The sequence below is a fragment of the Canis lupus genome, chromosome 12 (genome assembly GCF_048164855.1).
Source record: "Canis lupus baileyi chromosome 12, mCanLup2.hap1, whole genome shotgun sequence".
NCBI lineage: Eukaryota > Metazoa > Chordata > Mammalia > Carnivora > Canidae > Canis > Canis lupus.
Genome location: NC_132849.1, coordinates 50,691,662 through 50,718,191, shown reverse-complemented (window position 1 = coordinate 50,718,191; position 26,530 = coordinate 50,691,662). Strand labels below are relative to the sequence as shown.

Here is a 26,530-nt window from a genome sequence, read left to right as displayed (position 1 = left end):
TGCAGGCTCATAACACTTGTGGGATGCAAGATTGATCACACAAGCATCCCTTCTCCACTCACTCACTATCTGTTTCCATTTCTTCCACAGCTCATCAGAGATGGTAAGCCAATTTGAGCCCATAATAAGTAGAGTCTAGTAATGTTCCTTTATGATAGAAAAACAGTAAAGATTTCCTGTTGTAATATTAAATGCCACTTAAAGGAGTACAGATGCTGAATCTGAGTAGATTAGCCAAATTATGGTATAAACTTCAGCTCTTAGAGTTGTATCCCCAAGGCAAAGTAAAATGTCCAGTAGTGGTTACCCCATTCCTCAACAAAAAACAGCTTTCTAAAATATGATGCAAATAAAATATTACATTTCTTAAACTATGTTGTCTTTGGGTCAGTTGCATATTTTCTATTGGAGTTAATACCACATATTGAAGTATAGGAACTTAAGACAGGCATCTAATGCAGTGAGCTATTTTAGGCAAACCAAAATGTAAAACGACAATGTGCTCTGCACAATGTAACTTGTGTTAGTTACATTGCTTTTGGTCCTAATTGATTCTTTGCTGTGCAGTATAAAATCCTTTACCTCTGGTTGCAGCACTGGGCAGAGCAGAGAAGCATGTGTTGGCCAAGTAGATGAACCTGGTATATGTCCTCTAGGGGTTGCTCTTTGGGAGGCCCGGCCACTGCCCTCATGACACCACTGTAGTCCAGCTTTGTGTTTCAATCCTAAATCAGGAAAAAGCATCCAAGGTTCCAAACTTCTATCTTCCCCCTAGACTACTGAGCATGCCCTCTCCATGTCAGAGCATTGCAGTTCCAAAAAAGACAAGAATTAGACCCACTTTCTACTGTATCTGATCTCCATATAAATAACTGACACTGGAAATTGTTATGCCTGATACTGGACTAAGCTTGTTATATGAATGATTGCATTTATTATTCACAACTTAATTGGGCATATTCATTTTTTATCTCCATCTTACAAATAATAAACTGATGCAATTCCAGAAGTCAACTCTACAAGGGCTTTATCTTGCCTTGCAAAAACTCCAGGGCCTAGAATAGTGTCTGGCATATAAGTACTCAAGAAATAATGTCTGAAAAAATTGGTATCACCAACATAATGGAATTGATAGTGTTACACCATCTTCCTCTCCAAAAGCACTGATTTAATCACCCATGAACTACAGTGCCTTTGTGGAAGTCTGGGAGTCCAGTGGAGAAGCTCCAGCACACAGCTGGAGATAGATATAGATAAAGATAGATATAGATATAGATATAGATATAGATATAGATATAGATATAGATATATAGGTATATATAGAGAGAGATAGAGATTGGATGCATTGAAGAGGGTAAGAGGAACAGTTTAACTTTACCTACATTACCCCTCCCCCAAAGTGGCACAGCTCATTGCCAAGAGAGATCTTCTCAGACTGTGACCTCTCCCACAAGGGAAAGTAAGTGCACCTGAGTGAGCATCCAGCTTCCCAAGATATGTGGGACACTACCAAAGAGACCCAACTCTTTCTCATTTCACTCAGATCTCTGAGTACTAAGTAGGGAGTAGGGAGTGTCTAAGAGCAGCCAGGCCTCTTGGAGGGCATCAAAGAAATATATATCCTACTAACCATGTTACACACTCCATCAGGAAGCCAACCAATGAGCCATTGGGAATATGTTACCTACAGATCCTCTTGCTGGTCCACAGGTACTCCAAAGGCATTTCAACCTCAACCAAAACCCCACTCCACCATCCTGTGGCCAGCTCCCTGAACACAATCCCTATGACAACAAAAATGAGCCTTTGCAGACAGCTAGTGAGTACATGCAAAAGCCAGCCCAATTCTGCAGGATTGTGATAAAGCACCCAAAATGAGCATTCACCACAGTCATAGAGAAAGCAAATGGGAAGCTGACAGCCCAAGTCTGGTTTTGCAGGATTAAAAGGCAGCATACAATCTTAGGAATTCACCCTCTATGCTGGAACAAGAATTGTGGAGTGGAAATATCAATATAAAATATCTGAAAAAAAGGCTGAGAATCCCTAATATGGGTCATGGAAGATATTTCCCAAAGCCAGTGAATAAAGACAAGAGGAGGTGATTATTTCTTTAACTGTGAATACAAACTTCAAAGAAAATTAAAAATTAAGTAAGCATAACACCACCAAAGAAATAATATTTTCTAATAACCAACCTCAAAATAAATCGTCCAATAAAAATACAATATAGTCATTTTAAGAAAACACAGAAGGGCAGTTCAGCAAAATCAGCAAAATGATAATAGAATGAGAAGTCTATTAGAGATATAGAAATCATTTTTAAAAACAGGTTCTGGAACTAAAGAATATAATGAATGAAATTAAAATTTTCATAGAATGTCCATAGCAGACTGAATTAATATAAGAAAGAAGCATGAGGTGGAAGACAGATCTTTTGAAATTGTCCAGTTAGAGAAAACAAATAAAAAAGAATTCGAAATATTAAAAGAAAGCCTATATAGACTATGGGATACCATTAAGAAAAATAATCGTGCATTATTGGAGTCCCAGAGGCAGAAAATAGGGAGAAATGGACAAAAGCTTATTTAAGCAAATAATGGCTGAGAATATATTAAAACTAGAGAGAGATTTGGACACTGTTGGTAGGAATGTAAATTGGCACAACCACTTTGCCGAAGGAAATCAGTATGGCATTCCCTCAAAAAATTAAAAATGGAAATACTATATGATCCTGCAATCTCACCCTGGATACATATCTGAAAGAAAATAAATTATCTTGAGATATCTGCACTTCCATGTTCATTGCAATGTTATACACAATAGCCAAGACATGGAAACAACCTATATGACAATCAACAGATAGATATAGAAAATGTGATATATCTATATCATATAGATATATGGACATAGATAGATAGATATCATGGAATATTATTTTGCCATAAAAAAGGAAATCTTCCCACTTGCAACAACATAGGTGGACCTTAGAGTATTATGCTAAGTAAAATAAATAAATCATAAAAAGAAATACTGTATGATCTCACCTTATCCAAAAAAGCTAAACTCATAGAAATAGAGAGTAGAATGGTGGCTCCTGGGAGCTGGGGGTGGGAGAAATGGGGACAAACTTCGAGCAAGATTAAGAAATTCTGGAGAGTACATACAGCATGGTGACTGTAGTTAATATACTGTATTGTGTATTTAAGAGACTGAGCAAGGGAGAAGCAGATTTCCCAACACTCTGCATGGTCACAGCTGCCACGATCACTTGTCAGAGAAGCTTCAGCTCTAAGATCTGCCCTTTGTTTGCAGCACTCATTGAGGCACAAGGCCACTGGCCAAAGCTTGGGCAAAGGATTTTCCATCAGGAAATTTCAGATATGGGCTTAACACTAGGATACTGATATCTCTGCATTCCTATCTGCAGGAGTTGGGAGTCAAACCTGGTACAGGACTCCTTGCTAGCATGCCACCCAACCAGTTTTCCTAATGTTTGTTGACACCTGTGTCATCTTCTTTTGGTTCAAAGCCTACCACTCTGGGTGTTCATTCAGTTTCTAGTAAGAAATTCACCCAATATTCTATACTAATTCTTAAGTGTTAAATTGTATACCTTAAAAAAAAAAAAACTAAAGTCCTACCCCTAATATACCTCATATTTTGATCTTATTTGCAAAACGGGTTGTTATAGATGTAATTAGTTGAATTAAAATGGGATTATATTCTAGTAGGGTGGGTCCCTAATCCAACATGACTGGTGTCCTTACAAGCAGATGTCCATCTGAAGACACAGAGACACATGGGGACAAGGCCATGTGATGACAAAGGTAGACAATAAAGTTCTGCAGCTTCAAGCCAAGGAACCAGAGACTGCTGGCAAACTACCAGAGGCTAAGAAGAGGCAACAAAGAATTCTCCTACAGGTTTCAGAGGAAGCATTGCTCTGCCAATACCTTGGCTGCAGACTTGTTGCCTCCAGAACTGGGAAACAATACATTTCTATCATTTTAAGATGCCACTTAGTTCACAGTGCTTTGTTATGACAATCCTAGAAAACTAATACAGAAATTATTCTATGATCCAGCAAGAGTGCAATAGCACCACTCCCACCCCTGGCTCACCAATAAACACAATTCCCATACAGAGCTCTGAAGTGGCACTATATCTCATTTATTCAGAAAGCAGTGCTTTAGCAGACTCAACTATGGAACTGTGGCCAAAGACCAGAAAGGAAGCAAGAAAGTGTCCAAATACATATGACATAGTTCACGTTTTTAATTCCTAGAAGAGATCTTCAAACACTCATTTAGAACCTACTAACCCTATCTAAGAAATTGCCCTACAGGAGAGGTGACCCATAAACTACTGGAGAGTTGGCCTGGAGCTCATAGCAGTGGCAAGCAATAGCTGAGGAAGGAGAAGATGGACAACAACAAGTGACATTTAAAAAAAAAAAATCACAGCATCCTGGGGCCATTCAGCGCAGTGCACAACATTTCTACATTTTAATAAATGCTTGGAAAATAATGATGTATTTGGTTCATCCAAAATGCAGAAGTGTTCTTTCCAGTCGATATGGAATAACAGGGACCATTTTTTTCTCACCCTGCATGAAAGGACTACAAAGCCAGACAAAATATATGAAAACAATCATGTTCAGGACACAGGATATCAGGCAACAAGTGACAGGGGTTCCTGAGAAATGGGAAAAACTGAGGCTAGCCCTACTGCTGCCTTGAGAGTTTGTAGGCTTTGGGACTGGGAGGCAGGGTCCAGTCAGAGCCCAGATTCTTTTGAGTTGAGGAACAGAACAGAAACTCCGGTGAGCTCCCAGGGAAGAGAGCTAGCAAGGAAAGAGCTGCAGAAAGAGCATTCTGGAGATGTGGGGAGTCTCTCTCACATCTTCATGGTGTCTGGAAACTGCCCAAGGCTGGGGTAATAACCACCAGAAAGGGTCAGCAAGAGCATGGCTTAGAGTTCATACACACCTGGAAATAATGCCTGTTGCCACAGCAAAGTAGAAAACCTCATAATTCGTGGAGCATTAGGCAGAGTACTAAGCAAGGGCTTTGGTTTCTTTTCCCCCCAATAGGGGGACAAAATAGGCTGAACTAAACACTAATTCCAGTAGCACCTAACAAAGTTCCAAATACTTTAACAACAGTGTGGTCTCAAAGTATCTCCCACAAAACACTTACTAATTACAGATGGAGAAAGGGTAAGGTTAAGGGGGTAAAGCCTGGCAGACACAAGTTAATCAAATGATCAAAAGTTGAGTCACCAGTACTGGACAAATCAGTGTGCCTCCTCATAGGATGCATTAATGGCATTACTTTTGTTACACTCCTGCTAGGAAGGCATGATCCAAATCAAATCATGGGGACATATTAGGCAAACCCCAAATGGGGGACATTTTACCACATAGCTGGCCCATGACCTTAAAAAGTGATAAGGTCATGAAAGTCACAGAAAGACTGAGAAACTGAGGTTGAAAGAGACAAAAGATGCATAACTAGATACAAGACGTGATCCTGGACTAGATCCTGTTTCCCTAAAAGCCATAGTTAGGCACACTGGAAAAACTGGAGTGAGATCTCTGGGTGAGGTGACAATAATACATAGATGTTAGTGTCCTGACTTTGATTTTGATAGTAGTACACTGAAATCTTCCAGCAACTTGTTTTTAAATGGTTCAGGGGAAAAAGTATTTGTAATATTCCAGCAAATTTTCTGTAAATATGAAATTTTATGCAAATAGAAGAATAAAACTCTCTTGAGAAACACACAGGAAAATTCTAATTTAGAGAGACATCCTATATGGCTACAATGGGAAGATTATATATTGCAAAACCACCATTTCTTCAACATAAATATTATGAAGTCAATACACTTCAAATCAAAATTCCACCAGAAAATTGTGAACACATTAGGGCACAAGAGCCAATAAAATATTGAAAACTAAAGAAAGAAAGGAGGAATTTACATTTTAATGTATCTGAATTTATTTCAAAATATAATAACCAAAAGTGCATACTGTGACACCAATCTGCAAAGCAGAACAACTGAACAGAATGAAAAGACACCATAAGAGGTCAAGTATGAAAATGGCATTTGAAATCACTGAGGATGAGTTATTTATTAAGTATTAGGCTACTGGTTAATAAGTTTGCGGGAGGGAATTTTAAGTATGTACCTCATACTATATATCAAAACAAATCCATGTACATTAAAGTTTAAATACAAATAATGGATTTATAAAATAGAGAAATGTAATCAATATATTTCTAAAATCTTGAGATGGAAAAGTATTTTCTAAATGTGACATCAAAGGCAAAACAGAAAGGAAGACATAAATGGAATTATGTACATATGTATTTAAAACCTTTGTACATCAAAAGTACACAAAGAAAGATAAAATAGTTGGTTGTAACAAAATCAGCAAAGAGTTATAATGTCCTTACTATTCAAGAACATTACATATCAATTTGAAAATAAACCCCCAAAAAGAAAAGAAACAATTCACATAAGAAGACAAATAGCTAACACATGAAACTGAGTGTTCAATTACATTAGAAACAAAAACACAAATAACAAAATATCATTCTTCACCTATCACATTAACACCAGGTAGATAAAAACATCACTTACAATAACAAAAAGTTAGAAATAAGCCCAGCTTAAAAAAAAAACTGTTAAATTAAAATATTATGTTAAGTAGATATGTAGGACGGCCCCGCTATTTCTCTACCCTGGTACACATGCCCTTACAGTCCTGCTGACTGTCAATATAATGGGGTTTATTCCCCTGATTAGGTCATGTTATATGACAGTTGTTTTCAAAATGAGATTATTCTGCTGGGCATAGTCTCATCATATGAGCCCTTTAAAATGAAGAGTTTTCTCCAGTTGGTCACAGAAGCAGCCAGAAAGTCCAAACACAATAAGGATGCGATGCACAATTGCCAGCTTGCAGATCAGCGAGGCCACATGTAGGAAGACCGGTGGCCTCCAGCTGCTAAGGGTACTCCGTAGCCAACAACCAGCAAGGATGAGAGGACCTCAACCATACGACCTTGAGGAACTAAATTCTGCCCACAAGAATGAGCTTGGAAGCAATTTTTCCCAGAGCCTTCAGAGAACCTTACCCAGCTGACACTTTGCTTTTGGCCTTCTGAGATGTGAGCAGAGACCCCAACCAGGCCATGCCAGACTCCCACCCTATAGAACTGTGAGCATTATAATATATGGCTATTGTTTGAAAGTGCCGACTTTGTGGTGATTTGTTACACACCAATAAAAAAACTAATGCAAATACATTCACACAAAGTATTAATAGGTGTTTTCATTAAAGGTGCAAGAAAACTGGCAAATATTTAAGATATAATACTTAGTTTTTAAAAAGGAATCAAAACCAAGTATACAATATATTCACAATTTTACTTGATATGCATGGAAGAAAGACTACACAAAAGTATATCAGAATGGCATGAGAGGTAAAATCTGGTCAAAGAATTGAGTATTCTAAATTTCTCCCTTATACTTTTCTGACCCATTTTTTCCCAAAATCAGCGTATATTACTTTAACAAGCAGAAATAAAATTAGCAATACTTCGACAACTGCCAAGAACAAAGCATCTGGTTTCGAGGGGCTACTGAAGTATTTCAGCTACTTTATCAATCAGATGCAAAAAAAGAATACTTAGCATCCTTATATTACAAATTAAGCTCTGTTATGAAATAATAATACATAAACACAAGTCAAACGTATGGGACTGTTGTCCTGACCACTTCAGGGCCAGTCCCTGATGTGACATTAATTCTGGAGCCTGTGTCTGTCCAGTTTAGCAGCTGAACAGCCCAGTCTCAGACGCTGTGAATGAACTTGGGGAATGCTGCAATATTAGCCTTCTCTGCTAATCCTGCTAATGCACTCACAATCTATTTGACAGGCTGCCCATCACGGCCCCTCTGTCAGGGCGAGCAGTGTTCGGAGGTGGCTGTGACAAGGGGATTACAGAAAGGACGCCCCGGAGGACAGACTGGCCCTCCCTCTGCTGCACTCTGACTAGCTTTGTAGATAGGCCGCATACCACAGAGGGCATCGGATTTGTCTTCAATATGGACCTCTTGGCACAGAGTACCAGAGGGAGACGTTCACCAACCCAGGGCGGATGAGTGTTTACTGACAGCCACGCCATTCTCCAGTCTCATGGAGAAAGACAAGAAGGCAATTGGAAGGGACAATTCACAGGGCTAAGGTTTCTGGATCATTCCTTAATAGCAGAGCCCCACTTCTCTACAGAGACCCTGCATGCTCACTCATGTGATGAGTCATCACACACCTCGGCCCCCTCCTTTCCCTCTGGTTAGCAGGATCCTCAGTGAGTGCTTGACACTCCATAAAAGTTACATTTACAGCTTGGTATTCATTAAATTAGCAGGACCACTTTATTTGCCTTCTAAATTTTCAAGGATTTCATTTTAAGTGTTTCATTTAAATACAAGGCAAGATGGAAATCAAAGGTACAGTCTTCGTACTAGCAGATTATTATTTGAAAAAGCAATATAGGATTTGTCCAGAGCAAAGCCGCTATTCCTTTTCCTGAAATAGTCCCTTCCAGCTAGCCCCCATCACTCAGGCAGTAGACAGCTCCTTCTACTTCACTTTACACACATGGTTCTCAAATGATCAAAAGGAGACTCTTTCCAGAAACAGTTAACTAGTTACCGTCTTTCCTTATGAAGTTTTCCTCACCCTCATAATCAATCAAGCCAAGGCTTTTTGGCTTCCCACTCAGCTAGGAACATGTTCTCGGGCTCAGGTACCACAAAGGACATAGGGAGTGCTGAGACAAACAGAACTGGCCCAGGTCTTCAAGGAGCCTGCAATCTAGAAGAGATGACATTATCCCAGTGTTACAAGTGCTCTGAGTGAGGTTTCTGTACGAGCACCTAGGAGACATCCCTGGACCAGGCTGTGGAGGCCAGAGTCTGAGGCCATGTCCTGAAAGAGTCTAGTCTGGGGGACCTAAGTTCCTCTTACTGCCTTCTCCAGCTGTATTTTGGCCACACTGATCATTAGTGCCTCTACTGCAAGATGGACCTCGAAGGTTAGCTGAATGTCTTAGCCATGTCCCATCAGGACAGCACCCAGAGGCCCACCTGAGGCTTCACTGTCTACTCTGTCATCAAGTCCTCAATGTGGTGAGTGCTTCAACATTATTCAGGTTCACAAGCTTGTAGTTAAATGAGCAGAAATGCAAAGGAACCTCTCACATACCACATTGCCCTCCTCAAACAAGCCACACCTTCTCCCCCTGGAAGATGAGGACAATAGCTCTCATGCAGGCAAGAATCAGACATATGCTCCTGCTCCCCATTCTCCCAGAAGGAGCTCCATCCTGAATGAGACCTGTGGCAGATTGCCCCATCGAGTAGGAGCAGAGGCTGAAGGCCACAGATCCTCGTCTTCATCATTCCTTGGCCTGTGCTCAGTACCCCTTGGAAGGCCCAGAGCTTTCTCAGCCTACCCCTCTTACCTACTCTCTCCCTCCCCAGGAGTCTTCATCCTTCTGGGCAGGACAACCAGAAACCTCAAGTACTGGGAAGTAGTAGAGGGTCTTATGAGTGCATAGATTTTGGTGTCTGAAGAACCCAGAATTGAAGGCTAGTTCAATGATATACCGCGTCACCTGGCGCAAATGTATACTTCCACCCTCCATTTCTTCATGTAAGAAAATGAGAATAGTATCCTTGGACACCATCTCTCAGACAATGTTTGGCACATGGTAAGGACTCAATAAAATATCTCCTCCTAGCTTATCTCCTAGGTCTGCATCTAAAAATCAGCTCTTGCTAAGGAAGGAAGGGTTCTCATGAGAAAATGAGGGATTCCAGAACCCTGGGGAGCACGTAAGGGTTTGTTTTCAAAGGGAGGTAGGCTCTGAAATCATCCTGCCAACAGAAGTACTTTCAATTAAGGTAATTTCTGTTCATCACTTAGAGGCATGCCTCCCAGGCCAGAGGAGAATGTGTACCAAGGAATACACCAGACATTAAGCCCAACTTTCTGGCTGCACATTTACATGTGGATTTTCTGGGAACCTCAAAGGACCTGGTGCCAGCCAAGCAGGCTGAAGACAATCACCCATTGTAGAAAACAATGAAAACAACAAGCTGGAAAAGTCAGAATGGATTTCGCCTGGCCTCCGCAGGCTACACTAACAGATCCTCACTGATAGTCATGTTCCTCATCTTTCTGGCCCATACCTATTGTACAGCTCAGAGTGATTTACGTGACAGGGAAGTAAGCCAATAGTAGACACACAAAGAAAACTCTAAACACTGCTTTACATTTTTTCTGCCATTCAAAAATGTGCTCTGCTGCCAATTGTAAAATGACCTTAATATCTACAGATAAAGTCCATGTACTAGCCAACTTTGGCTCACTCGCTAATTTCAGATTCTGAAGATTAGAAACAGTAGATGAAGTTGACAGGGATTCTTTGTTAGCTCCTTGCCACATCTAAGAACCAGTTCAAAGACAGAAGAGATCCTGCCGACCATGGGGGTGGCAGCAGGGCTCCTGGCCTCCTACAGTTGGCCTTATGCAGAAATCCCCATGTCAACACACCAGTATGGTTGGTGTGGTCTCGCTACCGCGAATGCTTTCCTCTGAAACTGGAAATGAGTGTGCCTTGTTTCTCTAGAAATAAATATTTACGATTCAAATCTCTGTGTTCATTTTTTTTTCAAAATTTGTGTTTTTGTAATTGTCCTTACTTCAAGACCAGTTGGTTTACTTTTATTGTGCTTCTGGGACAAGTCAGAGAATGCACATGCTTCTGCGGATTTCCTAAACGTGAGACTGATTTTCTAATCACAGCTATTTCGATCCATGTATGTCTGCTGCACAGTTCTGTAAACCATGTGCGAGGCCTCTGCCCGAATCCGCATGGGTGACGCACCCAGCAGCCTTACGACTAAAGAATCAGAGGGTGCAGGAGAGAAAAACAAATTTGGTTTCTCACTCATGGCAAAAATGGACATAGTCGACCATGTCAATGAAGTCTGAAAAAATGTTTATGGCTCTCCCGAGCACTATTTGAATTCACTTTGCTCAAAGATATTTTTGACACCAAAAGAAGCTGAAAAGCTGGGAGTGTTTACAGATGCTTTTTTTTTTTTTTAAACTAAATAAGAAGATGTGGATAGTCTTTAGCAATATTATTTATACTTATGGCACAACTTTAATTTTTCTCTAACCAAAACTGTGCAAGTCAGAAAAGATGAATACTTTTATTCTCGTTGACAGTTAAGGAAATTGAGGCCCCAAGAGGTTACAGGATTTGGCTAAAGCCACCCAACAAAGTTCAGCAATGAAACATGTGCCAAGACACAGGTTTCCTGCTTCCCAGTTCCTTCTATCTGGGTTATCTACTTAAGTTGCCCTGACTCATGGAAGTAAACATTATGCAACATATATTTGGAAAAAGTAAAAACTATTGCTCTCAATTTGCATGATGTTCACACTTAGCCTGGGCTCAGGTACAAGTCATAGGTCTTAATCAATAAATAATATTAACTGAAGATAAGGTTTTTGCTTTAATAGTGATTCCTCTCCCTGCCCAGTGCAATACTAAGAAATCTGTAAGGCACAATTTTAGAGATAAAAAAAAAAAAAAAGAGCCTAGCCTGTTAGGAAAATTTGGACTATGAAGGAAACTAACCTAGTATTTTAGGAAAGTTTGGACATATTCCTGAAACTCCATTCTCAAAAATTTAACAAAGCCTAAAAATCTATGGACATATTTATATTAAAAATTATAACCTGAACACCAGACACAGGAGAAGGGTGAAAAAGAAATCCATGCACCCAGCCACTAGATACATTAGATTTTTTTCTTTTCATAAACAAAATAATACAACACTCAATTATACTGGGTCAAAATTCCAGACATTATAGCTAATCTAAAAATATCAATTGTTCTTTTTTTTAATCAACAGGGACCCTACATACGAACATCTGAAAATAGGCAGAAGTTTTGTAACTTTTTAATAAAATACCACCCCAGAGCATTTTATGTCAAAACATAAAGTGAGAATTTTGTATTACAAAATTAAAAACACCACAATACATTAGAGTGACAACCCAGGATCGTGTTAGGACAAAAATAGAAGTGATCCCAGGAAATGGGAATTTGTGGAGAAATTTGTCACTTAGTCTCTAGTTTCATCAAGCCAATAAGAGTTCACTTATGCAACACAATATTCAAAGGGCCACAGATTACCACTCAGGAAAAGACTGAGGGAGGACACTGGGGTTCTGTCTTTGTCTGCCTGCAAAGTGGGGCTCCTCCCTGCTTTACCCAGGTGTATCTGACAGAGTGGGCAACCAAACTTGCACCATCACGTAGAGGTAGCAAGGCCTTCCGCCCTACCCCTGGAAGAAACCATGTGCAAACAACAAAAAGGACCTCTCCCCTCCTAGTCTAGGTAGTATCAGTGGAGGCCTGGTGGGAATCCTGAAATCCCACCTCTTCCAAGTGGTAAGTGGCACCGTTCTATTCCCAGAGTGCTAAGGGATGCCAACTGGGGGACCTGGACATTCACCCTCACATGGTAGTACTGAAGTGGCACCCCTTCTCCCATCATGTAACAGCAAGGCAAGGGAAATTTACTAAAACATATTTAATTAGGGCAGCCCAGTGGCTCAGAGGTTTAGCACCGCCTTCAGCCCAGGGCGTGACACTGGAGACCCAGGATCGAGTCCCACGTCCGGCTCCCTGCGTGGAGCCTGCCTCTCTCTCTGCCTGTGTCTCTGCCTCTCTCTCTCTCTCTCTGTGTGTGTGTGTGTGTGTATCTGTGTGTGTGTGTGTTCTCTTGAATAAATAAATAAAATATTTTTAAAAATATATGTAATTAAGATTCCAGAGTCTCATAACACAATACCAAAAATGTCAAGGGTACAACTGGAAGTTACAGGTCAGACCAAGAACCAGATAAACCTTAACTTGAAAGAGAAAAGTTAATCAAAGCACATCCACATCAAGATCACACAGAAGCTGGAATTATTTACAAGAATTTTAAAGCAGCCATCATAAAGATACTTTAATGAGCAATTATGAACCCTTGCAACAACTGAAAAATAGTCTCAGCAAAGAAGTGATAAAAGAAGGAAACTAAAAATATGCGGGAGAAAAAAAAAACCATTGTAAAAGCAAAATCACAGCTACATACAATAGACTTTCTCTCCTCTTGAGTTGTCTAAATTATGTTTGATGGTCAAAGCCAAGAACTAACATTGTATGACATGGATGTCAGTGTATGTAGAGCAAATATTTAAGACTATTCTGTCATAAACAGAGAGACTAAAAGGGCTTAAAATTTGGTGTCGTAGGTCAGGCTGCTATAGCAGGATATCATAGACTCACCGGCCTAAAAGGACAGGCACTTATTTTTCACAGTTCTTGAGCCTGGAAGTCCAAGATCAAGGTGCCAACAGATCCAGTGTCTGGTGAAAGTCATCCTCCTGGTTTGTAGATGGCTGTCTTCTTGCTGTGCCCCCACCACCACTACATGGTACAAAGAAGAAGAGAAAACGAGCTCCCTCAAGACCCTTATAAGGGCACTAACACCACTGATGGGAGCTCCACCCTCAGGTCCTAATTACTTCTCCAAAGCCCCATTTCCTAGTATCATCACATTGGGGATAAGGATATCATCATAGGTATTGGGGGAGGGGGGCATTCAGTCCACAACAGGAGGTATGGTTTCTACATTCACTCAAACTGCTAAATCACTGATATTAGTAGATCTTTGTGGTGATTTTATAGTTCTCGATCTTCACCATGGTGGTGGTTAGAACAATCTACCTCTTCCTATTTTTGTGGGGAAATAGCATAAAACTATATGCATACACTGTACCAGTATCAATTTTTGTTATGATATTGTACTATCATTAAGCAAGGTGTAACCATGGGAGAAAATGGGTGAAGGGTACATGGAATCTCCCTCCACTGCAACTTCTTATAAATCTATACTTAATTCAAATTTAAAAGTTTTTTTTTTCTTAAAATCAGAACTGTTCTAGATCAAAGATGCTAAAGACACAAATGCAATGTGAAAAACTTCAGGTTCTGATTTTTAAAAATTTAGATGTTGGGAAAATTGGGAGAACCTTTAATGTAGATGGGACATTTGATGACATCAGGCAAAATTATTATTGACAATAATATTGTGGTAATACAGCATAACACCCTTATTCCTATGTGTGCTGGATTATCTGGGGCTGAAATATAATGAAGTCTGAAACTATCTTTCAAATAGTTCAGGGAGAGAGAAGAATATAACAAAACATGATCAATTGTTGACTTTATGAAGAAGATGCAAGAATGTTCTTTGTCCTATTCTTTCAGTTTTTCTATGTGTTTATATATTTTCATTTTAAAAAAGTTTGAGGGATGGAATGGTGGCAGGATATGTGATAAAGCAAGTATAGTAAAATATTAATTGTGGAACTTAGGTGGTAGATGACTGAGTGTTCACTATAGATTTCCATTGTTCTGTATGCCTGGAAATGTTTAAATTAAAATATGGGGGAGGGGGAGAAAACTGAGGAAACCTACCAAAACCCAGTGCCCTCCCCCAATACTCCTAATCCTCCCTGGCCCAGTTAAATACATACTTATGATAGTTCAAAGAAAACATCATTTGCCAGGGGCAAAAGCTTGCCTGGTTTCTTGCCTGGAGAAGCCCTAGCAACGCCTCACATTTTTCCCAAAGTGGTAAAGCCCCCATCACTGCCATGGTCCCAATGCCACACTGAGGAATCTCCCATGAGTACTGCCGACTGTCAAGGAGAGACAAACCTGAACATGTGATATATATTAGAGCTTCAAACAAAAAAAAATAATAAAATAAAAAATAAAACAATTCTATCATGATGGTGGCAGTTTTTAACACACTAAAGTTAGGAACTTATAGAAAAAGAAATTTAAAAATATGGAAAAGATTTAAAAAGATAGATCTATGGTGCACAGATCTCTGTAACAGCTAACAAGAACTCTCTGAACCACTCCACTCACTTTGGAGTGACTCTGCTCAAATATTTCAGTGTTGGCTGGTCTTTCTAAGGACAAGGCCATAACAGAAACCATCCCTGACACCTACAGCACCACACCTGCCCTAGTTCTTCACCTACCACAGCCCTATAAGAGGAGCTACGTGAGATACTGAAGATATTCTGAATTCTGCACAGAAACAGTCAGTGCTTGACCCAGGTTAATAAGAAGTCAACCAGCCTCTCAAGTAGATATCATTTAAGGCAAGGCCTGGATTCTCTCATTTTCCTTCTCTGGTCCTTTGGGTGGTGAAGAATCTAGCTCTTCCTGCTCCATCTCCTTCACCTTTATTCCATGTCCCCCGTAAAGTTTCTCATGCCACCATCTACCTACAGTCTCCAAGTGGTACCCACTCCCACCAGTGACAAAAAGCAATCCATTCCTGCCCTTGCTATTGAGTCTCACAAGCAAGAGTTCAATGAAACCAAAGGTTGAAAAGAAATTAATTATGCTTACACCTCCCCAGAGATGGCTGACTTGCTAAGAGCCAATTCTATGTTTAGAAAGAAAAAAAAAACAAAATTCACTCCACTCATCCATCCACCCCACTTTCCAAAGTCCTTCTATTTTCTAATTGCTGGAGCTGGAACTAGCACTGGCCAAGAGGGGCATCAGATAGCCGGGGGCTTGGAGGGGCTGGCTAAGAGGAACATTCCTGCAGATCTGTGCATGAAACAACATTGTACAACTACCTTTTCTTTAGGCTATGGACACTGTAGTACAAATCAAAGAAAGCACAAATCCAAAGACGATTTGTAATTGGGTGTGTTTGCAAAGTGAAAGACCCCTTGCCACCTATTCGGTCACACTTCCACACACATGGGCCCCTCCCCTGCCGGGTCCGACACCTCAGTCTGCACCCAGCTGTTATTTTCTCCCTAGGCATATGCCACAGAGGAGTGGTTAAGTAGGGCACTTACATTTTATCACCCGCCTTCCTCTCTCTACCAAATATAACAATAATCTGTGAACTGATTTATCCATTTGTCTTCGTGGAGTTAAAGAAGGCCTCTTCCAAGTTTTCAAGGAAGGTTCACGACCACCAGTCCACGTGACATTCTTCTTCCATCCCATTTCATTATCTCTGGGTGCTGAGACAGTGAAGACCAGAAGAAGATTCTCTTAGGAAGGCAGCTTGGGAGGCAGGCTGCTTCACGATGCTGGGAGAAGCATCTCTAGTCCCTTCACGTGGTGCTTCGTAAACGCCAAAGTTGTTCTGCAGCACATCAGGGCCCCTTGTTGGTTCGAGTGGTGAATAGATGATTGAGAAAACGTGTATAACTTTGACCTCTACGCCAACTGAGCGAGGTAGGTGGGAAGGCTATTACCTCCACCGTAGAAGGAAAAGCGAGGCTCAGAGAAGGGCAGGCACTTGCCCAAAGCTTGTGAGTGGCAGGAAGAGCTACAACTGGGTCTTCGGGCCCCTTCCCTCAAAGGAAATGCAACTTCTTCTTCTTCCACTGACATGAGGTTTGACAACCCCCTCCCCTACTGTCTCAGGTCGCTTGTGAATTTTTCATCTGAAACTTATGCAAACTGGGCCCAACCACCATTCTGGCTCTCGCAGCGGCCCAGGAAGCAGGGCTGAACGGCCAGGGTGGGTGACCACGCCTGTGCCCCGAGAGCTCCGCTGGGCTGGAGGGCAAGGCTTCCGTCTCAAAGACCCTGCTCCAAAGGACGAGCTGCGCTGCCCGCAGGGCGGGGGCGGCCCGCCCCGTCCCCGCGCGGAATCCCAGGGACCGCGGTCCACCAGCGGGACTCCCAGGGGCTCCAGCCCGCATCGGCCGTGCGCCGCCCTCCGGCGTTACCAGCTGCAGCCCGCACACGCCGGCAGCGGGGTACGCCCGCACGGCCAGCCCTCCGCGCTCCCGACACCTGAAAGCGGGCACCGAAGACGGCGGCCACTGCCCAGGTGCGCAGCGGGACCTGGAGCGCCGCGACGAGTTCCTTCTGCGCCTGCGCGCAGAGCATGCGCAGTGGTGGAGGCGGAGGGGGGTCTAAGGGGGGGAAGCGGTGTGGGCGGGGCCAGAGGAACGATGTGGGCGGGGCTAGGAGAGCGGCGTGGGCGGGGCTAGACCCCCGCCGCTGCTGCTGCGCCGAAACCCAGCGCGCGGAGAGAGCGTTGCTAACCGCGAGGTGCCTGCTGGCGGGGGCTGTGCCGGGCACTCTCCCTCTCTCGGGGCGCCCACCGACGCTTCGGGGTGCGGACCCTATCGTACGGGAACGAACGAATTCTCCGCGCGTTTCTGGCAGGATTCGCAGGGCGGGGCCAGGAGATGTGGGAGCCGTGGTGTCACCGCCTGTCTGTGACGTCACAGGACGGAGTAACCGAGATGCGGCTGTAGACTCGGCGGGAGGCCTGTGTGACGTCACACAGTGCTGTGCTAGTGCTGTGGGCGGTGGGGCGGGATGCCTCCGAGCCGGCGCTGGAGACCCCGGGATTCCAGGGGTGGGGTCGGGTGTGCTATCACCACCGCTTCCGCGGTCTTGGAGCTGCGGTGGTATCGGGGAGCCCTAGACCAGTCCACTGAGTTTCTCCCTTACCCAGGACCCTGTTAGCCCCGACTCCCGTGGCCAAGAGGTCTGCAGGGGAAAACGGCCCATCCTACACCCCCGACCTCTGGCTACATTCCGAAGGAGGAGGTGGAACCTTTACCTCTTACTTTGGGGAGAAGCCCCTGAGAGCCTTTCCCCAGAGTGCTACTGACCTCCCAGAGCGGAGAAAGCTTCAGGCTGCTTCCAAGGTCTCCTGTGCCTTTTACCCATGCAGCAGAGGTCCAGCCTAGTAGCCCCCCCCCCATTCCCTTGCCCCCCACAGGAACAGCTGGCCTAGCTGGCTGCGTGGGGAAGGGCCCCAGCTGGACTCTCCTCTCCCTTCCTTCACTCCCTAAAACCGACCTGAGTCACTCTGCGCACCTGAGACCAAAGAAGCTTCATGTCTGAGGACTGGGGTCGGGGGAGGAAGAGGAGGGAGAGGGATGGGATCTTGGAGGGGTGTACCAAGTTGTCCTCTTGCAGGGTGTGCAGGTAATAAAACCCACCCAAGCGTTTTGGGCATTCTCCTTGCCTCTTCTTGCTCCCCACAGAGTAGGAGCTGGAAACTGCCCCCAACCCCAACCGCGTTGCCTGGGAACTGTAGCCTGTGTGGTGTCTGGGGGCCCGCAGCCCCAGCCCGCCCTTCCACTTGCTCTGCTGTTACTACACAATCTCTGAAACTACTGTCAGGGTATAGATGCGGCGAGCTGTGCTGAGAAATGGCTTCTGGGTCCACCGGGATGATCGTGAGCCACTGGTAGAGCCAAGCAAGGTGGAAACATTGTGAGTCAGTGGAGGTCTTTGGTCAGTGCCCTGCCCCACTCCCCAACGCCTCTCTACAAACCGTGTGCTGGGAATCCATCGTCTAAGGATGCACACTTGATATTGAAAATCTCTCAATTCCAGGGCCTAGGACGCAAGGCCGGGGTTCAGGTTACCATAGATGAGGTGGGCCAGAATGGAAAAACCTCCCCTGTGAACTTCTCGCATTTCACAGCCTTCATGAGGTCTTTGGAATGAAGCTAACTGCAGAGGCCCTAGGTGTCCCGGGGGAATGGGAGGTGGCTAACCTGCGATGGGGGGATGGAGGGCGGGGTGCAGGGGCAGGAAAGAGATCCTTAGAAAGAGCAGAGGAACTGAGGAAGGTGCTCTCTCGGGTCCTCGGAGCCGCCCACAGCTTTCCGTAGAGGCTGTGTGTAACCAGACACTGTCGTTTTAGAACAGCCAGGTCCCCAGACCTCAGAGAGCTACTAAAGGAACTGATGTGGCTCCTACCATGAGCCCTAACATAAGCCTTAAGACCTTACTATGGCCTGCGCTGCGCTGGGGATAAAGCCCTCGAAGCCCCCAACCCCCTCCCCCCCATCCTCCCTCTCTGAGCCCAGAAATCGCGGTTCTCTGGGGTCCAGACTCCGTTTCTCTCCTGGGGAGCGTCCCCCTGAGGCTGGGGGGAGAAGGGCTGTGATCTTGCTCAACCAGCGGAGATATCCCGGCAGAGGACCGTCCTCCTCCGCCGCCGGCCGTGGCACAGGTCGAGAAGGCTTCGAGGGCACGACCAGGCATCTCGGTGAGGGGTGGGCAGGGCCTGCGGCGGAGAGTCCGTCTAGAGAGCGCATCGCGAGGAGCTGTGGGGCGGACACCGTGAGGTGCCCCGGTCCCGGGCCGCCCCTCCAGGCCTGTCCAGCAGGGGGCAGCGTGGCTCCGAAGGCGGAGGCCCCGCCGAGGCCACTGGGGCGAGTTGGGCTCCGCAACCTCGCAGCTGCGAGCCCCGCGCTGGGCGGGGAGGGCCGCCCTGGGGCGGTGGGGATGGTGCGGCCCGAGCTGGAGCCGTTCGGCTCCTACGGCCCGAGCTGGCTCGCTCAGGTCGCAGGGCCCTGCCGGCCCCCGGGTGTCCGCGGCCGGCCGGGCACACGAGCCCGAGGGGCTGCGCGCTCCGCCTGGGAAAGGCCGCGGGCGCCACCGCCTGCGCCGCCCTGCGGTCGGGGCTCGGGAGCCGGGCAGCCCCGCCCCGCCCCAAGCCGGAGAGCCCCGCGGCCCGGCCTCTAATTGTGGGAAAACGAGACGCCCCGGGGAAGGTTCAACTTGTGGAGGGCCGACTCAGATTTCCCCTCCTAAACTTCCCGGGCCTCCCAGGGCGCCCGCCCCCGCCATTCCTCGCAAGGCTTTACAAACTGTAGGGAATCTTCGCGGGCGTGGAGCCGTGCCCCGGGCAGGGGACGCGCCCCAGCCAAAGAATTGTGCCTGGGGGATCCTTACAACCCTAGGGAGGGTTGTAGGTTTGGGGCTTTGGGGAGGCGGCGATGATTGTGCAGGTGCAGCCGGGTATTGGGGACCAGGGGTCAGTACTTGTCCCGAAGGACACCCCCTTCCCTCCCCCGAGCAGCTGCAGGAGGCTGGTACGGAAGCCTTTGGTTGAGAGGTGGGTGACACTCTGTCCCTCTTAGTGGACCCTAAGCGACCCCGGCATCCGGAGACGTTGAGATTGCTCACGGCTGATGTAGTGGCCGCGGGCTTGGCCTCTTTATAAACCCCCAGCCCTGTGGAGTTGAGGCCTGGGGACGCTGAGACCTAAGGCCGAAATGGAGGAGTGGACTGAGCAAATAATCCCGGGACGGGAGGCGGACCCCCACTGGGAGAGGGGACGCTTCCCCAGGGATCTCAACCCCATCACCTCAATAAGGCGGGGCCGGGGAAGTGGGGCAGGTTGGAGCCCGTAGAGGAGCCTCCCTGCGTCCTGCGTTTGGGAGGGAAAATACCTAACCTACAATGCCTGTAAAATAACCGTTTATTTCATATTTTTAAAAAACTCCAGTGATAAATGTCCGTTACCGATGGTCAGCATAAAGTGCCAATCGCAATACAACGCCCTGCTCCTAGCCGGCTGCTCGCTCGTGGTGACTGGGCGCGGAGCAGGGAAGCCGGAGGCGCCCCCCCCCCCCCAGCCCCGGGGCCCGAGGCCCCCAGGCCCCCGCCCCGACGGCTGCGGGCTGCGCTGCGCGGAGCAGGGAGGGGGCGTCCGCGCCCCGCGCTCCCAGGGCCGGGCCGGGCCGCTGAAGCAGATACACGGATTACACTTTTGCAGGCTCCCGGGGGTGGGGATGGGGACGGGAGGAGGGGGTGGAAGCTGCGATCGCGCAGGACTTCTTTCCCGCTCCCCTCTCTCTCCGCAGGCAGAGTTACAAGCTTATATGGTCAAAGAAAAAAATAATAAAGAAAACGTATAAAATAACAATAGAAAAAGTAATACTTCTGGGAGAGGCGCCGCTGCGGCTCCGCGGAGCTTTCGTTCTTTTTTTAAATGCAGTTTCCCTTCCGCCACGTGAGTACCGCCTTTTGGCCAAGACTTTAGCCGCGTCCTGGGGGAGCCGCCCGGGCGGCTGGGGTCACGGCTCCGGGCGGGGCTCTCGAGTTCCGCGTGCGCCCGGGACCCAAGGGACAAGTTTGGGATTGGGGAAGGTCCCGGGCACCCCTCCCGCTGCCCGCCAGAGTCGCCTTCGGCTTCTGGTCCCTCTGGAGAAGGGGGCAGCGTGACCCAGGGTCCTGGTGACCCACCCGGAGGCTCTCTTTAGCATTTGATCTTGGAGGTTTTGAGCTCCTTCACCTGTGAGTGTAGCGTCTTGTGGACAGCGAGAGTCCTGGACTGGCAGAAACCTTTCCCACACTCTTGACACTTGAAAGGCTTCTCTTTGGAGTGAATATATCTGAAAGCAAAAACAGAGAAATTGATCTTTGCAAAATGAGGTAATGTTGTAAACAGTTACCCAAGATCCTCTCCTGCTGCAGTGAGGCACTTGCCCTCCAAAGGAGGGGGGGAGGTGGGGGGCACCGCATGTGGAGTGGGCAAAATGAGAAGTTTGTGAATAGAGTAGGGACGTGAAGGAAACCCAAAGGCAACGTCTGATCCATTGGATGCCTCAACAGGTCCAGCTTTGGCTGGTCCCTGCCTTCCCCAGGAGGGACAAGCAGAGTTTCCTTATAAGGCCTGGGTTAACAATAAAGGTGAATGAGGGAACCTAGGGGGAGGGGTAGACGATTTGCTGGAGCTGTGCTGCCCAGGCTGTCAGCCTAGCTAGCCGCATGTAGTCATTAAAATTAAAACTAAGTAAAACTAAAAAGTTAATCTCGCAGTCACACTAGTTGTGCATTTCAAGTGCTCGGTGGTCACATGTGAAACAGGTCCCACTTGGCCATCAAGGCAGAAACTTGTATTGGACAGCACTGCAGATGGAAGAAGGGGTGAGGAAGCTGTGCCTGCCTGTCTGGAGTTCACGGAATCCTGACTTAGGCTTCCCATCCTTTCTCCAACCACGCTCCAAGAGCCTATCCCTGAGCCTTGTATGGCTTCCTTTGCTATGTTAGAGAATTCCCAGAAACTGATGCTTGGAGCCACAGCAGGGCTCAGGAACCACCTCATTAGGGAGGAGGATGGTGAGGACAGAGACAGATAGGCAGCTGCTCTGGGAGCCACCCACAGTACCTGTGGTCCCGTAGGTGGTCTTGCCTCCGGAAGGCTTTGTGGCAGATGTCACAGGTGTAGGGCCGCTCATCGGTGTGCGTCCGCTCATGGATAAGGAGATTGTAGGACTTAGTGAAGTGACGGCCACAGAACTTGCAGACAAATTCCTTCTTGGTCTTGGAAGGCAGGCGTCCCCTCGTGGGCTTCTTTTCTGGGGACAGCTTGGTTACATCCAGGAGGGCACCCAGCCCACCAGCGGGGGAACCGGGACCCTCCCCCCGGCCAAGCTTAGATGGATCTTCTTGCGTGGCAGCCAAAGCCAGGTTGGCAAAATCAAAGCGTGGCTTGGTCTTGAGCGAGGAGGGGCCGCTGCCTCCAACAGTGATCTCGGGCTTCGGCTGGATTACGTGAGGAAACCAGGGAAAGGCAGGCAGTTGGAAGCGTGTGTCCACCAGGCTGGACACAGCGCCCGGCATTTTGGAGAAAGAGGAGCGTGGCAAGTGCACGGCAGGGTAGCCTAGCGTCCACTGGTGCAGATGCACCGCGTGCAGGGCACTGAATCCATACAGGTTGGGCAGGTGGTCCGAGGGCACCGTGGGCAGGCCGTTCACTGCCTGGAGGAAGGAGTAGTTGGTGAGCTGCAGGGATGGATGAATGGGCACTGGCGCAGGCAAGGTTTTGCTGCCCATTGTGGTAGTTGCCCTGTGTTCTCAATCTCAATCTGCAAAGAAAAAAGGAAAGAGAGGGAAGAGAAAAAGAGAAGTTCAGGGTAGGTCGCCCTTCCTTCTGAATTCCAGCCCAGCCACACCCTCTGCCTCCCCCGTGACAGATGCTGGAAGTCTAAGACCCCACTGAGGGAACCCACTGCCCTCACAGAGAAGATGGAACCCTCTCTGATGCAAGGGCTCCCTCCGAATGGCCTTGGCAGAGACACACAACTTGCCACAGAGACCAGCAGGAAACCAAATCCTGTGCAACTCAACAACTTAAGTGAGGGCCTCCAGGGTACAGAGTGCTGAGAAAGGCAGGAGCACCAGGAAACGGGTGTGTGGAAATTCACATCCACGCCAGCCCGAGTCGACACGGAATTGCACTCCTGCAAAGAGAGCAGGAACTTGGAATTACACTTATACATTCACGCGCAGATAAACAAACACAGAAATGCGCAACGGCAGATAAACACAGATTCGCACGTTCTGAAGCAGAGTTGGCAACAAGGTACAAAGATAAACTGAGATGATCCGTGTCGTAGTCCTAAACAAAATGCAGGAACTGGCCCGAATGTGTCCATAGGGGCGCATGTGCGTGAGCACACACATACACACACGGGGGATCGTGTGGAACTCAGGAAGGGCCTCACAGAGAGACAGCACAGTACAAACACACACACACACACACACACACACACATCTGCGTATCTCCCGTCTCCCGTGCATTAGGCTCTACTAGCTGATCTTCAATTTGGCTTCCAGAAGCCATGTCATCTTTCTCCTCAAAACTCTCAACTTCGATGTCAAATTTGCTTTTCTGCCTCACTGTTGGGGAGCCCTGTTGACACCACCCTCTCCGCGGCTGCTTTTGGATTGACTCCTCACCTTAGCCCCTGGGGATCCCCTTCTTTTCAGCGAGGGCATTGACACCACATTCCTTTCCTCATTCAGACATCAGCAGTCACATACAAGGGGGCTTCAGTGTCTTCCCTGCCCCATTGAAAAGAGAGCAGTGTCTTGGGGCTCTCTGGGTGTTTACGCCTGCAGTGACACCTGGGCAGGTGGGCATGCCCTTGGGCAAAGCACTGAAGCTGGCCCCTCAGCTGCTTTAATCTCTGCCCCTCCAAATGCAAGGCCAGGAAGCTGAAGTGACCGGCAGACTGGCATCTCCTGGCCTGCTTGGTCAGGGTCACCAGCCTCCATGGACAGATCTGGGCTCTGCAGAGAGAACTTTCATCTCCGAGGCTCCCAGACTGTCCTAATTGAAGCCAAATTGAAGATCAGTCTGTCCCGTGGAGGCAAGATGAGAGAAGGAAAGTAGAGAGTTCACGGGGGCCTTGGGAGGCTCAGGTGCTGAACGCTGACAGCTTCCCTAGCCTAGCTTGCCCTCAGCCCTGGGCCACAAGGCCCAGTCAGGCTCTGCAGCCTTTCACCGCAGCAGAGCTTTCCATGGAGGAGTGCCCTGTCCGGTCAGGAAGGAGTAAGGGCAATCCTGACCCAGAAACGGTTTCCCTGGGAAGCTGGCAGAGAGGTCACCGGCTGAATAGTGGGTGGTAGGGAAAGAGGCCCTGCTGGGAGTGGAAGGTGCACAACAAGGAGAGCCTGCAGAAAAGTCCGGAGGCGGGAGGCGGGTTATACTTCGCAATCATCTGAAAACCGAGCGTAAAGGAAGCAATGAATTCAGCCTCCGGGCTAGGGGGAGGCACAACTCTGCGGTGACCTTGCCTCTGGAGCTGGAGCCGGAGTGCCCACCCCGGTGGAAGAGCCAGGGCCTCCGTACCAGTCTTCTCTCCTGCTGGGATCACTGGTGGCCCAGTGATCCTAGAGCCCCAAGATCATCCTAGAGCGCTAAAACAGGGCGAAGTAAAATAGGAATTGGGCCCCAGGGAAAGCAGGGGCCCTTTGGGGTTGGGGGAGGGAGAAGGAGAAAGAGAAGACTCTCCAACTTCAAAGGTTGGCCCAGATTTAGGCGAGGTGAGCGCTCTTTGATTTGCTGTCACCTCTTCTTCCCCTTCCAGGCGCAGGAAATCAGATCCTTATCTCTGGCTCCCCGGGGTGCGCTGGGCGCCACCGGGGCCTCAGCTTGCTCCTCTCGGGTCTCGGCCTATCCCAGGCCCGGCCAGCGGTGGCGGCGGCAGGGCTCTGGGCTGCACAAGGGCCTGAGCCCGCGGTGCCCCGGTGGGGAACCCACCAACGTCGGGTACTAACCTGGCTTTTCCTCGCCTATCCCCCGAGCCTAGAAGGCCTTGGGCTCCATAGGGGGAGGGGGCATTTGCAACCATCACTGCTCTTGGGAGCCAACCTTTCCGGGCTATATGCCCGATCTTGTTTCCCCCAACACTCAATTTATTTTCTTCAGCAGCGCAGCCAGTTTCTTACTTTCTGCCGCATTCCGAGGCCAGGGCTCCCCAGACTCTCGCCAACGACTTTCCCGGGGACAAAATTCGTTCGAAACGTGGCTCCTTACACTAGTACCAAGAATGGGCCAAATGCACGATCCGGTTTCAGGCGGTCAACTAAGAGAAAAACACAGTCTCACACTCGCCTCTCCAGCTGGAGAGGATGGACAAACTCTAGCCCCTCCTGGTCCGGTTGCCCTGACCCCGGAGCCCTTGTGCGAGCGCTTTAGATTTTTAAACACGAGGGAAAACACCTCTCTTGGGGCCAGGCACCCACTTGGCAAAGAGCCTCGGGACCTGAGAGGTGACGGGGAGAGATCCCGACTACACGCAGGCAAAGCCATTCGCGCTTCCAAGCCCGGGTCCGCTGCGCAGCGCCCGCGCTGCTTCCCTGGCGCGGTGGAGCGCCAACCTCAGGTCTTCAGCCAGCCCTGTGCCGGGCATTAATGAAGTGTGCAGAGTCTATTAAAGTGGTTTATTCGGGGCTAATTGAGCGTGAGCGAGTTAACTGCTTGCATTAATGAGGACGGAGAGAGCTCCCCGAGCTTGCGCCTGAAGGAGCCCAGCAGCAGCCCCAGAAAATCATCCTTGACATCGAATCCCCAACACGCGTGGTGACAGGCGTCCAGACCCCTGGCTGGGGGACTAACCACCGCCAGATACTTCTGTGGGTTCTCCCAACAAACGAGATCGAACGAACCCTTCGGCTAGGCGGCCATCCCGCCGCATTTAAACGCCCGCTGTGTCCTTAGCGATCTGTTTCCCAATCTTAATGAAAGCGCAATTACTTCGGGCAGCCCAGGATAGGACATCACCCACCGGTGGTCCCCTGTCCCTGTCAGCCCTTCTCCTCTCTGGGAGGTGGTGAATCTGGGAGACTAACCAGCTTTGCACGTGGTTTCTGTTCCCAAAGGCCAGCGCGCAGCCCAGGGTCCCCTTGAAATTTACCAAATTGTGGCAACAAAGAAACCCTCGGAGCCACTTTGCACTCTGAGAGGCTACCCCGCTGCTGCCCGTGCTACTGCTGCTGCTGCTGCTGCTGCTGGAAAACCACTGGATATGGGTTTTCATTCTTCCCATCAGAGCCATTTCGGGAAAGAAATCAGTTCCGCGGACAGCCCCTCGCCTCTTTCCCTCTCCCCTCCGTCCTCCCCTGTTTCTCCCGAAGGCTGAATTCGGGGACAGACAGGGGAGGAAACGAATTCTTCGCTTATAAGCCCCAAACCCGGGACCCTCACGGCACCCATAGCGCTTCCGCTGCTCGGGCGTGGGGTCTCCAATTGGGAAGTAGGGTTCGCGCCCCCC

At 47.7% G+C, this 26,530-nt stretch overlaps 2 protein-coding genes across 28 annotated transcripts in view; both read right to left on the bottom strand.

Moving 5' to 3' along the window:
• The window catches only part of LOC140601691 (uncharacterized), a 388,441-nt gene extending 369,724 nt beyond the window's left edge, over window positions 1-18,717 (bottom strand). For 4 of the 27 annotated variants that reach the window (XR_012004719.1, XR_012004695.1, XR_012004700.1 and 1 more), the window contains exons 1-2: window positions 16,046-18,716; window positions 13,437-13,577 (exon numbers count right to left, since the gene is read on the bottom strand). Coding sequence is in view for 4 of the 27 variants with exons in the window: in XM_072770988.1 (XP_072627089.1) it covers window positions 16,046-16,199 (154 nt within the window). In the remaining 23 variants the exon portion in view is untranslated. Of the gene's footprint in view, window positions 1-13,436; window positions 13,578-16,045 lie in introns of all 27 variants that reach the window. The other 23 variants (XR_012004697.1, XR_012004706.1, XR_012004712.1 and 20 more) reach the window with 21 other exon arrangements.
• A 1,710-nt stretch (window positions 18,718-20,427) lies between these two features.
• OSR1 (odd-skipped related transcription factor 1) overlaps window positions 20,428-26,530 on the bottom strand; it is a 365,031-nt gene continuing 358,928 nt past the window's right edge. Inside the window, 4 exon segments of the mRNA XM_072770986.1 lie at window positions 20,428-21,211; window positions 21,213-21,248; window positions 21,250-21,361; window positions 22,138-22,837. Coding sequence (XP_072627087.1) covers window positions 21,044-21,211; window positions 21,213-21,248; window positions 21,250-21,361; window positions 22,138-22,805 — 984 coding nt within the window. The 5' untranslated portion in view covers window positions 22,806-22,837 and the 3' untranslated portion in view covers window positions 20,428-21,043.